General features: G+C 36.4%; 3 protein-coding genes across 4 annotated transcripts in view; all 3 read left to right on the forward strand.

Annotated features, from left to right (window-relative positions):
• Positions 1 to 789: 789 nt before the first annotated feature.
• Positions 790 to 7,236, forward strand: LOC133675516 (chaperone protein ClpD, chloroplastic-like). 2 transcript variants are annotated; one of them, XM_062096922.1, is made up of 13 exons: positions 790 to 1,856; positions 2,442 to 2,578; positions 2,653 to 2,882; positions 3,017 to 3,125; positions 3,200 to 3,330; positions 4,090 to 4,191; positions 4,282 to 4,563; positions 4,661 to 4,764; positions 4,880 to 5,174; positions 5,571 to 5,804; positions 5,989 to 6,222; positions 6,441 to 6,789; positions 6,925 to 7,236. In XM_062096922.1, the coding sequence occupies exons 1-12, from the start codon at positions 1,204 to 1,206 to the stop codon at positions 6,750 to 6,752; spliced, it is 2,823 nt and encodes a 940-aa protein (XP_061952906.1). In that variant the 5' UTR covers positions 790 to 1,203; the 3' UTR covers positions 6,753 to 6,789; positions 6,925 to 7,236. The 2 variants fall into 2 exon arrangements, with proteins under 2 accessions (XP_061952906.1, XP_061952905.1); XM_062096921.1 differs by lacking the exon at positions 6,925 to 7,236 and having other exon boundaries at positions 6,441 to 6,873.
• Positions 7,237 to 7,745: 509 nt separating this feature from the next.
• On the forward strand, positions 7,746 to 11,868 carry LOC133675848 (protein FRIGIDA). Its single transcript, XM_062097365.1, has 3 exons — positions 7,746 to 8,752; positions 10,402 to 10,583; positions 10,673 to 11,868. Exons 1-3 carry the CDS (start codon positions 7,798 to 7,800, stop codon positions 11,600 to 11,602), a joined length of 2,067 nt encoding a protein of 688 aa, XP_061953349.1. The 5' UTR covers positions 7,746 to 7,797; the 3' UTR covers positions 11,603 to 11,868.
• Positions 11,869 to 12,893: 1,025 nt separating this feature from the next.
• LOC133675357 (peroxidase 60-like) overlaps positions 12,894 to 13,609 on the forward strand; it is a 1,333-nt gene continuing 617 nt past the window's right edge. The window contains 3 exon segments of the mRNA XM_062096710.1: positions 12,894 to 13,115; positions 13,550 to 13,564; positions 13,566 to 13,604. Of these exon segments, the coding sequence (XP_061952694.1) occupies positions 12,894 to 13,115; positions 13,550 to 13,564; positions 13,566 to 13,604 (276 nt within the window).

Genomic DNA, 13,609 nt, shown 5'->3' on the forward strand with positions numbered 1-13,609 from the left:
AATACCATATCATATTTATTATATGTATAAGAGTAATAGAAATAAAATTTATAAATTAAAAGTTGAGAAATATTAAAAAAAAAAAAAAGGAAAACAAAATGCTTGGAGTCATCCTCGCAGATGACGTGTCGTTCAAGTGGTCTTCTTTGTTGGACCAGTCAGATTCCATCTAGTACCATATTCCAGCCAGGTTCTGCAACACGCTAGTGCGTTATTTTTTTTTGTTTTGTTCTTACATCAAAAAATGCTTTAAAACACTTAATTCTTCTGAACTCAAATATAACCTTAAAAACTATTTTTAAATAATTAATAAACACAAAAATTATTTGAAAGTTTGTAAATCTTAAATCTTAATAGTGAGAACATAAGTTTGATCCCTAAAAAAATATATTTATTAAAAAAAAAAACTACAAATCTCAAATGTAACTAATCTTATTTTTTTAAAAAAAATATAAGGATACCACTAAAAAAAAATCTTAAATCTTAAACCCTTGTTACTCTTAATTCCGAAGATGAAATGATTTAATTTTGGTGTAATTTTTTTTTTTTACATTGAGAGCTTCCGTTTGATAATGGATTTGGCTCCTCTATCTTTTTTTTTCTCTTTTTTTTTTTATGTTTTTATTGCAAATTTCAAGTTATATTGACAGGATTTTTTTTTTCAAGTCTTGAACAAGTTTAGCAGAGGTTACCTATTTTAATTTGAATACTTTAAATTGATTTATATAATTTGGTAATGTATTTTTTATTTATTTTATGAAATCAATGCAACGACACTGCAGTAATCACGAAAGTCACTTTCCTAAGCAGGCAGATGAACTGGACTTTCTCTCTCAGACACAATGGCTGATGGCTCTCTCAAATATCATGGCTTCCGTGGGCAACCAGGGCTTTCATTACAATCAGCAAGCAAAGTAGACTTTTTGACATATGAAAACAGTACTATGTTCAACAAAAGGCAAAAAGAAAAACGTGAAAAACTGGGCTATGGTGGCTTGACGTGTCGACCAACCCTTCCTTCATTTCCCCCCTCTATTTCTTCTGTCTCTGTTCCATTCTCTTCTCTGTCTATTCAATCAAGATTGAACAGATACCCAAAGTTGGAAAATAAGCTCTTTTTTTTCTGTTTCTTTTTTTCTGGGTTCAATCAAAACTTTGTTATACAGAAACTGTTCATCAAACAATCAAGGAACCTGAAAAAAAATGGAAGTGTTACTGTCTTCATCATCTCATTTATCAGTTCATTCAAGATTGGCTTTCTATGCACTTAAAAAACCAAAAGATCCTACCATTGCCTTTCACTCTAGCAACAGCAACGCAATATCTTCTTCATTTTCTTCTTGTTTTGGCATCTCAATCTCACAAAGGCTACAAAGCAAGAAGACCCTTTTGTTAAAACGTTTTAATTCCAGCAAAAAACGTAGAATTCTTCAAGTTTCTGCTGTTTTTGAGAGATTTACAGAGAGAGCAATAAAAGCTGTGATTTTTTCTCAGAGAGAAGCAATAGCTTTAGGCAAAGATACGGTTTTTACACAGCATCTTTTGTTGGGTTTAATTGGTGAAGATTGTGATCCAAAAGGGTTTCTTGGGTCGGGAATCAAGATTGACGAAGCTCGTGAAGTTGTTAAAAGCACTTGGGATAGTGAGAGTGATAGTGTTGATGCTAGCGAGTCAGTTTCTAAAGAAGAGAGTGGTGTTTCCCCTAGTAATGTGCCCTTTTCTATTAATACTAAGAGGGTTTTTGAGGTTGCTGTTGAGTATTCAAGGGCAATGGGTCATAATTTTATTGCACCAGAACATATAGCCATCGGTTTGTTCACCGTTGAAGATGGAAATGCAGACAGGGTTCTTAAGAGGTACTTTTCAAATGTAATTGATTTTCAAATGTATTTTATTCAGAAAAGTATATTAATAATATTTTTTTATTTTTAAAATTAGTATATAAAATAAATAAAAAATTCAATTTTTTTTAAAAATACTTTTCAATACAGTGCCAAATACCCTCTTGTTGTAATTGCGAACGCCTTTTCATTTTTGTACCTTTATTGGAGGGTTAGGTTTCCTTTTCCTTCTAATATGGATTCCTTGGTGATAGAGTGTGGTCATAATTGAATGCAGTGATGGGCTAACATGTTTTCTTTAACTTAAGAAGCAAGAGAAGAAGCTAATTTACGATATTTTAGAAATATTTTTTATTTATAAATATATTAAAATAATATTTTTTAAAATTTATTTTTGTTATTAATATATCAAAATAATTAAAAAATATTAAAAAATAAAATAATTTTTTTTAATTTTTTTTAAAAATAACTTCTGAAATGCAAAAACAAATATACTTATCTGTAGTTTATGAACATATTGGCTTAGTTATGTTTGAATGATGTAAACTACTTGCATTGATGGATGGTTTTCTTGGTGGGCCTAAATGGATGTGATTTCAGATTTGGTGTTGATGGCGATCACTTGGCTGCTATAGCAGTCACCAAACTTCAAGGGGAGCTTGTGAAAGATGGAAGAGAACCATCTGTGGAATCAAAAGGAAAACGTGAGAAATCTTTTTCTAAGAAAGCAGCAAGAGGTAAGAATTCTGGTTTTTTGGTATCTTTTTAATTGCTAGAACTGACTCATTGAGTAATTTCTTTGTGTTTTCAGATAAGAGTGCACTGGCCCAATTCTGTGTGGATCTTACTGCCCAAGCAAGTGAAGGACTCATTGATCCAGTAATTGGAAGACACTCTGAAATTGAAAGAATTGTTCAGATACTTTGCCGTAGAGCGAAAAATAACCCCATTCTTCTTGGTGAAAGTGGAGTTGGAAAAACAGCCATTGCCGAAGGATTAGCAACTAGTATCGCACAGGCTGACGTTCCTGTGTTTCTCCTGGTATCTTTCTTCTGAACAAACTATTGTTCCTGTGGTTCTTTTAATGGAGTACTATCATCCAGATGTTTTTGTTTATGCTTACCTTAAGAAAGCTCTGTTTTGCAAATCTGCTTAGCTTCTTGTTCTATACACAGGAGAAGCGTGTAATGTCCTTGGATGTTGGACTGTTAATTGCTGGTGCAAAGGAAAGGGGAGAACTAGAGGCACGAGTTACTACATTAATAGGAGAGATACTGAAAGAAGGTGGCTCCATTTTGAATTACATTTAGAAAGAGAGTGATTTCATTGTTGCTCAGTCATGACATGTGTACTTGCAGGCAACATCATTCTTTTTATTGATGAAGTGCACACACTAGTTGGGTCTGGCACTGTCGGAAAAGGGAACAAGGGATCTGGCCTCGACATTGCTAATTTATTGAAGCCATCTCTTGGGAGGGGTGAATTTCAGGTAATTTCTCTTATTAATTATGCTTTTCTCTTATATGATAATGTGAATGCTTACCTACTACGTAAGCATATCATGCAATTTTTTCCTAGATGCTAAATGCCACCGATGAAAGTTTCAAAGGTTTGATACAAGCAGAAAATGCTAAAACGGAAAGAGGTTGTCGGTTGAAAATTTACATAATTGCCGAGGGAAAATGTTGAGCACTGAACAACAAAAGTTTATTTATTTACCTGAAAAGTCAACACGCAATGCGGTTCTTTTGAGTTTAGTAAAATGAACTCCAGCAGGCAAATAATTATTGTCATTGATTCTTATTACAAAGATAAGTTCGAAGACTACTTGAACACTCCTGAGTTCCTTGTCTCTTAAAAATGGGATGTTGCTTCCCTAGCTTTTCCTGGCAGACACTGTAGTTATTAGGCAAGCATCACTTTATTTTATTTTATTTTTAATTTCAAAATTGTTATGAGGATGGCACCTAACCAAATCCAGTACCTTGTGCATGATTTTGATACCGATGTCTTTTAGTTCAGTTTTTAGACATTCAGTTTGTCCTTCCCTTCAATTTTTTTTGTAGTTTTGGGTCCATAATATCTTCACTGTAGGAATATTGTTGTTTGAGTTAATTGATCAGGCTGAGAGAACAGACAGCAGATAGGAAGTTCTTTGTATGTCTAAACTGTGATCTCTCCAATTTTTTGTTCTCATAGGAAATTTAATTGTATCCTTCCGTATGAACCATACGTGCATTTCTTGCAGTGTATCGCATCCACAACAGTTGATGAATACAGAACTCATTTTGAAAATGATAAAGCATTAGCAAGGAGATTTCAGCCTGTGTTGATTAATGAGCCAAGCCAGGTTGATTTCAAATATACACTGTCATTTATTTTTGTGTATGGTGCTATTTGTTTCTCAAGTCTTATTTGAACATTGTGTAAAAATGTTTAGGAGGATGCAGTTAGGATCTTGTTGGGTCTGCAACAAAAATATGAGGCCCATCACAACTGCAGATTCACTCTTGAAGCCATAAATGCTGCCGTGAACCTGTCAGCAAGATATATTGCTGATAGATATCTTCCAGATAAAGCTATTGATCTCATTGATGAGGCAGGAAGTAGAGCTCGTATTGAGGCCTATAGAAGGAAGAAAGAACAAAAAAGCTTTATACTTTCAAAGTCGCCCGATGATTATTGGCAAGAAATTAGAACTGTCCAGGCCATGCATGAAGTGGTAATAATATTTGTTTCTATGGTTACCATGGTTCAATTACATAATTTCATGATCTGTTAATTACTTTGTTAGTTGTCTTATGTCTAACAACAAGCAGGTTCTGGCAAGTCGGTTGACAAATGATGACGGTGCTTCCAGCATGGATGGCACTGGAGAAATTACTTTAGAGTCTCGTTTGCCGCCTGCATTAAATGATGATAAGTATGTTGTTTTTCCTTGAAGTTCTGTTGGAGCCTGGAGGGATAAAAGCAGCAGGCCTGCATTTATCAAGCACTCACTTCTAGTTTAATAATTATCTAGCTGTGATTCTTTTCAGACCTCCCGTGGTGGGGCGTGATGATATAGCAGCAGTTGCTTCACTCTGGTCAGGAATACCAGTTCAGCAGCTGACTGCCGAGGAAAGAATGTTTCTGGTGGACCTTGAAGAGGAGCTTAGAAAACGAGTTATTGGTCAAGATGAGGCTATTGCTGCAATATCTCGAGCTGTTAAGAGATCCCGTGTTGGCCTGAAGGATCCTGATAGGCCCATAGCAGCAATGCTGTTTTGTGGACCAACTGGGGTTGGCAAGACTGAACTAACAAAAGCTTTGGCTCGAAGTTATTTTGGATCAGTAAGGCCTCAAACTATACTACACAAACGTTTTTGGTTAAAATCCAACTTCAAAGATAGTTTTTCTTCTTTATACGTTTTGGCTATTTTGATATGACGCCAATGCAGGTTTTCAGCTGAAAGAAAATACCATCTTGTCTAAATTAAAAGTCTCTTAGATATTAAGCATTGAATATAAGAAATCAAACTATGTTGCTTTATAACATCGTGACTTGAGTCGATAACAAATGCACTGACAAATGCAAATCTGAATATTTTGGGAATTGTACATTACCGTGGCAGTAACTTGAATACTCTGACATGATTACTGTCTTTTAAAGAGTAGTTTAGAACCCTCATTTCTCTGTTTTCAAAATTCTTATTCACCTCCTCTTCTTTCCTGACATTATGGTTGCAGGAGTCAGCCATGCTTAGATTGGACATGAGTGAGTATATGGAACGACACACTGTGAGCAAGTTAATAGGAGCACCTCCAGGCTATGTTGGTTATGGTGAGGGGGGTATTTTGACAGAAGCTATTAGAAAACAGCCTTTCACAGTGGTTTTGCTTGATGAAATAGAAAAGGCACATCCAGATATATTCAACATTCTCCTCCAATTATTTGAAGATGGCCACCTTACAGATTCTCAGGTTGGTAGTAACTGTAATAAATTTGTTTCACAAAAAAATATTGGCATGCAAATTATCGTGAGTGAGACAAGACAAATATAGTTCCATCAACTATAAATTTCACACTAGCCAAGTTTCCTGTTCATTTTTTTCTTAATTGATACCTCCATTTAGTCTGTTATCATAGAAAGATTGGGTTTTACAGGGAAGGAGGGTATCATTTAAGAATGCATTGGTAGTAATGACCTCAAATGTTGGTTCTACTGCCATTGCAAAGGGTGGGCGCGTCTCCATCGGTTTCATGATTGCAGATGATGAGAATTCTTCTTATGCTGCAATAAAATCATTGGTAATGGAAGAACTCAAGGGATATTTTCGTCCAGAGTTGCTCAACAGGATAGACGAAGTTGTGGTATTCCATCCCCTTGAGAAGGCTCAGGTTTGTCACCATTCTTTTTCTGTAATTTGTTTTTCCATGGACTCCAAGGACATTTGTTGTTGGAAGGCTGCAGCCTTACTATACGTCACCTTTTACAAGTTTGAACTTAAAATTCTCACTTTTCAGTGAATCTGAATCACCTGGGACTGTGGCTTTGAGCAAACATTAACATGATTAGACATCAAAAATACTTGTTTTACGTACTCTTTTTATTTCAGACGCTCCAGATTTTGAATATTATGCTGCAAGACGTGAAAGAAAGGCTGATATCTCTTGGAATTGGGTTGGAGGTGTCAGAATCAATAAAAGATATTGTATGCCAGCAAGGTTACGACCAGTTTTATGGTGCCCGGCCTCTCAGGAGAGCAGTTACTCAAATAATCGAAAACCCCTTGAGTGAAGCATTCCTTGCCGGAGACTTTAAGCCTGGTGACACAGCTTTCTTTGATCTGGATGCTTCAGGCAATCCAGTTGTCTCGCATTGGTCAGCTATGAGAATGCACTTGTCTGAGACAACATCAACCTTCTAATCTTTGTTTATGTTCAAATTTTGTATGGTTACTACAGGTGAGTATTCGATTCAACTGTAAATAATTAGATTATGATAAATATTCTTTAAATGTCATTAGTTTCAGAAAATCATTTACCACTCATCATTCTTCAGAAAGTATTTTCAGTAAGATAACCATCGTTTAATCACAGCAAGTTATGAAAGAGTAATTTATGGGGTAGCTTTGGCTGCACTCTGTAACTGTTTACGAGCATGCCAAATTGCCAATCTTGGCTGGTTCTCTGTAAGAGAATAGTGAAGCTCAGAAGTAGTAGCACGCAAAGCGAGCGAGGAGGGATTGAACTTGAAGCTTAGAGTCCAAAGTGTAAATGTGGCACGAGAAAAATTGGAGGGAAATAAAGAGCTTGCACTCTTTCTTTCTTGCTGCTTGCTGTTTAGTTTCTTCCCATATCTCTTGTCCAGTTTTCACCAACTAGAAATTAAAGATAACTTATTTTACTGAAGCACGAGCTACTTGATCATTTTCTTACTTCTACATAATTAAACCAGAGTAACTCTGGTCGGTCAATTTGAGTCGTGAGTTAAAAAAGTTATCTCAAATTAATAAAAAATTAATATTATTATTTTGATTAATTTTTTAATAAAAAAATTAATTGGTTTCTAATTGAGTTTTATCAAATTAATTAAATCTCTAATCAATTCAAGTTTTTAATTGAATCATGTCAAATTATTTTTTCTTCTTACAATTGATCTGGTCTTAGATCAGCCAGATCTCAAGAAATTTAATTTTACAATTGATCTGGTTTACGTGTAATAATATTCCACAAAAACTGTTAAAAATCCAAACATACCGAACGAAAAAATAATTTCAAAAACAAAAAGAGTTCGTGTCATTAGGATATTTATTTACCAACAGAAAAGCCCCATATTGCAACATTTTGGAATCTATAGGTACCAAAATGAAATATTTCTGAATAAATTTTATAACTTTATTAGGGCCTCTTCCCTTTCCATATTAAATAAAATCATATCAGTGATTTACCAGCACATAATCTCTCTCAGCCATGGCCACGCCTTCCATGGCCATTACTCTCAATTCCAATACTACCCCTATTAAGCAGGAACACCAACACTCATCACCTCCGCCTCCACAACAACCACCAGTTGTCAAAACTGACCCACCGGATCTCCTAATCGAAATAGCACAACAATCACCTTCAACGCCCAAAGAACCTCAATTCTTGAAATCAATTAACGACCTAACCAATTTATCAGCCGCAATTGATACTTTTAAACGACGGTACGATGAGTTGCAGAGTCACCTCAATTTCATCGACAACGCAATCACCGCCCGCTCCAACGAACTCGAACAAAAAACGCAACGACTGCAACAAACTCAAACAGAAAAAGCAAAAACGCCGTCGCCGGAAATTGTAGCTGAAATGACAAAAGTAACGGAAACTGAAACCGCTGCTGCGGCAGCACCAGCAACGGAAAAACCGGAAATAAGGAGCTTGTGTCAAATGATGTGTGGAAGAGGGTTGCGGAAATATATAGTTTCGAATCTAGCCAGTGTGGAGAAGCTTCGAGAAGAAGTTCCGGCAGCATTAAAATGTGCACCGAAGCCGGCTAAATTAGTGTTAGATTGTATAGGGAGGTTTTATTTACAAGGTAGTAAAGCTTATGAGAAAGAGTCTCCGATGATTACAGGGAGAGAAGCGTCGATTTTGGTTTTGGAATTTTTTTTGTTGATTAGTGATCATGAGAATGCAATGGAGGCTGCGGTGAAGAAAGAGGCGGAGCAGGTGGCTGTAGCGTGGAGAAAGAGATTGATTAGTGAAGGTGGTGTGAGGAATAGCGGCGAGATTGATGCCAAGGGTTTGCTGTTGTTAATTGGAGGGTTTGGGATACCGAAGTTGTTTAGTGATGAGGATGTTTTTGATTTGGTTAAGTTGAGTAGTTCGAGGCAGTTCGCTGATTTGGTTCGAAGATCGCGGTCTCTTGTTACTAGGGTTACTGGTATTTGTTCTTGGTGCTAGTAGTAGTAGATGCTTTAATTTTCAATTAGTTGAAGATTTTTTTTGCTAAGTTAATTGTAGAAATGGGGTGCAAATATGTGTAGGAATGTGATGGAAAGGAAAATATACCCAATTTCTTAATCATAAAAAAGGAGAATTTATTTTTAGACGGCAATTTAGAACAAATTATGGATAGGATAGGTGGGTAGGAAATTCTTTATATTATGGAAGAGGAAAAGGGAAAGAAAGGAACTTGAAAACTATTATGCTACATTTTAAATGCTACATGCTTTGATCAAACTTTTTCCTTTCAAAATTTCCGTTGTTGAAGATGGACCGTCATTTGTTGTTCTTTTATTTTATGATCAATGAAGCATATGTATGATGAACTGGACTCTAAATTTAGTATGGAGCACAGCAGGTGGTTCCTCTGAAGTTTGTTGTGTTCATAGTTTATAAGCTCCTAAAGTGATGAATTTTTTTTTGTTTTTTTACTAAACACTATGAGATCTATGCGGAGGGATTTTAGACATTTTATGTAGACTATTGGTTGGTAGTTGCTTATATTGATTCTAAACGCAGCAGAAAATATTTCTTTAAAACAATCACTGAAAGGGCTAGATTAAGGTGTGATTCCATGATGAACTTAGTTTATGAATGTTTACTGTTGCTGCCTTACAGTTACCATTGGAAATCATGATAGTCAATACTTTAATTCAAACTGCTTAGAGTAGCAGGTCTGTCTCTTTTGAGAGAATCTCATACCATGACAGATCGCAGAGACAATCTTCATTAGATTCTTTTTGCATCATTATCTGTAGGTTGCAGCTCTATCTAATTTCTGCTACTTTTCCATGGTACTGGAATGTGAGAGAACTGAATTAAAATTTATTAACAAATGCTCCTATGAAATTAGTTTCAAGAGCATGCTTATTAATCATCATACCTGCAAATTAATATTTGCTTATAATCGAGCCACGTGGAAGTGTTTCTTAGATCAGGGCATTGCTTTTTTTACCCTGTTATGGTGATAAGAAAAATGTTCTGAACCTTAGTTGCAATTTTCCCAGCTTCATTTTCTTGTCTTGAAATATTTGGAAGCAAATGAAGCAGGTAAGTAATATTAACAACTAACTCTAAAACTTCACTTTCCACTCTCAATATATAAATGCTGTTTGAAATGGCCTTTTGGCTTAGGGGTGGAACATAATGAAAGGATTCAATGGCTCGATGTAAAGTGACTTGCAAGATATGTTTCAATCTTCTTGTTATGTACCTGAGAAGGTAGATTTCATTTTCTATGTGCTGGGTTCTGCAAATCTGCAGCATTACTTTCTTCTAATAGGCATGTATCTGGAGAGTAAGAGTGCTGCCTGGTTAGCATCACTAGTGTTGATCATGAGGGACTGGAGGATGAATTCATGTTTCTGAGAATTGGGGAATGTAGTCTTACTTTTTGATACTTGTCTAGGGTATCCATTTGTTTGTATGTGATTGCCATTTCGTTCTGAATTCCAAGAAGTTAAATTTGATCTATTTGTCCATCTGTAAGCATTGTCTATTATCATGCATGGTCTCTTTCTTTTATTTTTTAGATTTTTTTCCAACACCATGCATGAACTTATGCCATACTATGTTTGACTACTGCAGATATCATAGAGGGAATGATGAAGAAAGGAATGAAAATTGAAGCCGTTGATGTGGCTTGTATATTTGGAATCGAGGACAAGTTTCCTGCTCAGAAACTATTGACTTCAATTTTGCAAGAGTCTAGAGAACCATTGAAGGGTAGAAAAAGAAAAGCAAATAATTCACCTGCAATACAGTTAGAGGTGATTTTGCGTTTTAAGTTTAAAATCACCATCCTCTTTGCTTTGCTAATAGTGCGAGGCATATCGTTAATTTTTATTATTTTTTACAGAAAGAGGCAAAGGAAAAGCAATTGACTGTTCTGAAATCTGTGGTGAAGTTTCTTGAAGAACACCAGCTTGACCCCACAAAGCTTCTTCCTGGTTGGCAACTTGAAGAAAAGACAACAGAGCTGGAGAAAGATATTGCTGATCTGAATAAAAAAATAGGCAAGCTGCCTTTGTCAAAGAGACCGGAAAATGTGAATGAGGTGACAAATTACTGGAAGAGTCAAGAAATAAAACGTCGACGACTTGCAGAGAAAGGTTCACCCCTGATCTCTCCAGGTGTGAGGTTGCCTGATCAAATAGCTGCTAGCTACATGAATGGACAGAGCTCATATAACAGTGTGATGCGACTGAATGGTGGATTCCCTGGTCATGTCAACAACTATCCTGCTGGCACATCTGCTATGTATGGATCTAGTATAGGGCCTTTTCCTGAAAATGTTCTGGGCACATCAGCAAGTGGAATTGGTCTGTCAGCTGCATATGGTGGATCTGCTGGAGTTCACAGGGATATGCTAGTTGATGGGACAAGGCAGATAAAAGGTGGCAATGTTCCACAATATGCATGGCATAGGGCTGGGGATACTGCCCTAAATGATGGGTCAGTGGGACATTGGCATCCTGCATCTGGTTTGTTTGGACAATCATCATCAATAGAAGGCTTTGGAGGTTTGCTGAATTCCCCACCTGCTGTTGCTGCTAATGGAAGCTCAGCCCCAGACCTGTATGGGTTTGCTGATGCTCCCTCTCTCGCTGCTAAGCAGGGTGCAGCCTCAGATATTTATGGGTTTGCTGATGCTCCTACTGTCACCGCTAGTCAGACTGCAGCCTCCAATCTCTACAGGTTCCCTGGTGCAGTTGCATATGGCAGTACTCGGCATACTGGTCCATTGCCTCGTGGCTTGGGATCCCACCATTCATCTTACATGCGTTAAATAAGTTCAGATCTTTTCGTCCTTTTAAGTTATACATGACATCTAACTTTCTTTACTGCAAAATTCGGTGGAAACATGATATCTAAGTTGCTACAAGGGAGCTCAGGATGTTAGATTTCTCTATCATTGCCTTGGGTTTTGACTGTAAAGCGAACACAAACCTTCGCAATAAAAATGGATGTAAATAATGATCTGTCTGTAGACTACGCACTTCTTTCTCAACGCTGCAGTTCATTCTGCAAGTGCTACAATTCTTAACTTGCGCATCCTTGGCTTTCTTATTAAAATCATATGTTTGCATTAATCAACTGATGTCTCTCACAGCTAATTACTTGAGACATAGTGTGGTGGACTACGCCATTTATCTTCTTCATAAATGGATGTCTATATTTGATCAAAGTAGACTTTCAGCAACACATTATGATTGTGAATGCTCACCTCGGCTTTCCAATTGGTTGCGAAGCATTGAAGTTTGAGATCGAGAACCCAACAATCTGGATTGTTGGCATCATTGGAAACTTCAGAAAAAAAATTGTGAAAAGAAAAGGAAGCCAAAAACCACCAGCAGCAACATAATGATGGCAGCAATTTAGATGGTTTGATGGAAGGTTTTGAGCAGCTATTTTCAAACCAAGAGAAGAAAATTCAGGCTCAAACTGAAGAGACAGGAGGAAAAAAATAGAAAAGAAAATCCAGATTTCACTCTCGAAGGAAAGAAAGAGAATCAAATTCAGACTCAAATTAAAGGAAAGGAGGGGAATTTATAGGGAGAATGATGCCTTGTTTTCTGCTACATCTTGAAGCACTATGACAATTGAACTGTACATGGCTAATATTGGAAAGCTAATTTATGTCCCATCTTTATTATTGCTTATTTATAAAAATTACTGGCTTTATAAAATATAAAAATGATGTTTTAAATTTGTGTCTAGATAGATTTTTAACAATTCTGATTCATCATTTTAAAAAAATTATGCAATGGGAAAAAGGATTGATCCAACAGCATCCCATGAACTGGCATGAATTTTATGCATTACTAAATGTTTGTGTCCCAAAAATTTAGACTGATTCTCCTTCAGCTTAAGGCCTGTTGGATCGGGGGGGAAAGTGCCATGCTTGACAAAAAGACAGGCAAGGCATGATACAACCAAATATAAGTGGCACCAAGAGTATGATTTAGAAGATAACACTGCTAGGATAAAAGATGTATCTTTTCTTCCTTTTTTAGCATCCTAAAGAGAATAAAAGTTGAGGCAGCATTTCTGATTCTTTTTTTAGCATCCTAAAGAGAATGAAGGCTGAGGCAGCATTTCTGACATTAGCCCTTGGGTTCATTTCAGTGAACTTTGCTGGCTTCTGCTTTGGTGCACTGCAAGTGGGATTTTACAGAGGAAAATGTGGTTTTGCAGATGTTGAGGCTATAGCGGCTGGAGTTATTACTGCTCAGTTCTTCAGGGATCCTTCAACTGTGGCTGCCCTCTTACGCTTGCAGTTCCATGACTGCTTTGTCAATGTAAGCTTACATTTCTGCATATTTCGCCCAGGAATTAGGAACTCTTAATTCTGTTTGCATCTAATAATTTTAAGCTTAACCAACCTGCTATAATCCCTCCACGATCCACATAGCTAGAAGCATGGATGATGCATTGGTTTGGTTGGCAAGCAAGTTTTGTGTGCACTTCTCTTCAGTTTAAGCACATGCTAGTTTCTGCTATTTTATGCATGACTCATATTTTGCACTAATATTAACAATAAACAAAAATAATAGTAATGTTCTAATATTCTGAGTTAATATTATGGAAGTTTTCAGAATTTTGCCCGAACGTTAGCTTGCTAAGAATTTTGGTATCTGTTCAATGATGCGTAGTGTTTGCATTGTCGATCGAGAGAGATGTAATTATTGAACTGATTAACTATTTATTGTTGGAAATAATGATGATGAAAAAGGGGTGCGATGCGTCAAATACTAGTAGATGGAAGCAACAGTGAGAAAACAGCAATACCGAA

The sequence above is a fragment of the Populus nigra genome, chromosome 16 (assembly GCF_951802175.1).
Source record: "Populus nigra chromosome 16, ddPopNigr1.1, whole genome shotgun sequence".
In the NCBI taxonomy this organism is placed as follows: Eukaryota; Viridiplantae; Streptophyta; class Magnoliopsida; order Malpighiales; family Salicaceae; genus Populus; species Populus nigra.

Bases quoted from the DNA above. Each gene is read 5' to 3' on its own strand.
- LOC133675516 (XM_062096922.1), top strand. From the start codon at position 1,204: ATGGAAGTGTTACTGTCTTCATCATCTCATTTATCAGTTCATTCAAGA. The intron at 1,857-2,441 runs GTACTTTTCAAA...ATGTGATTTCAG, and splicing joins GCAGACAGGGTTCTTAAGAG to ATTTGGTGTTGATGGCGATC. The intron at 6,223-6,440 runs GTTTGTCACCAT...TTTTTATTTCAG, and splicing joins ATCCCCTTGAGAAGGCTCAG to ACGCTCCAGATTTTGAATAT.
- LOC133675848 (XM_062097365.1), top strand. From the start codon at position 7,798: ATGGCCACGCCTTCCATGGCCATTACTCTCAATTCCAATACTACCCCT. The intron at 8,753-10,401 runs GTATTTGTTCTT...TGACTACTGCAG, and splicing joins TCTTGTTACTAGGGTTACTG to ATATCATAGAGGGAATGATG. The intron at 10,584-10,672 runs GTGATTTTGCGT...TATTTTTTACAG, and splicing joins CACCTGCAATACAGTTAGAG to AAAGAGGCAAAGGAAAAGCA.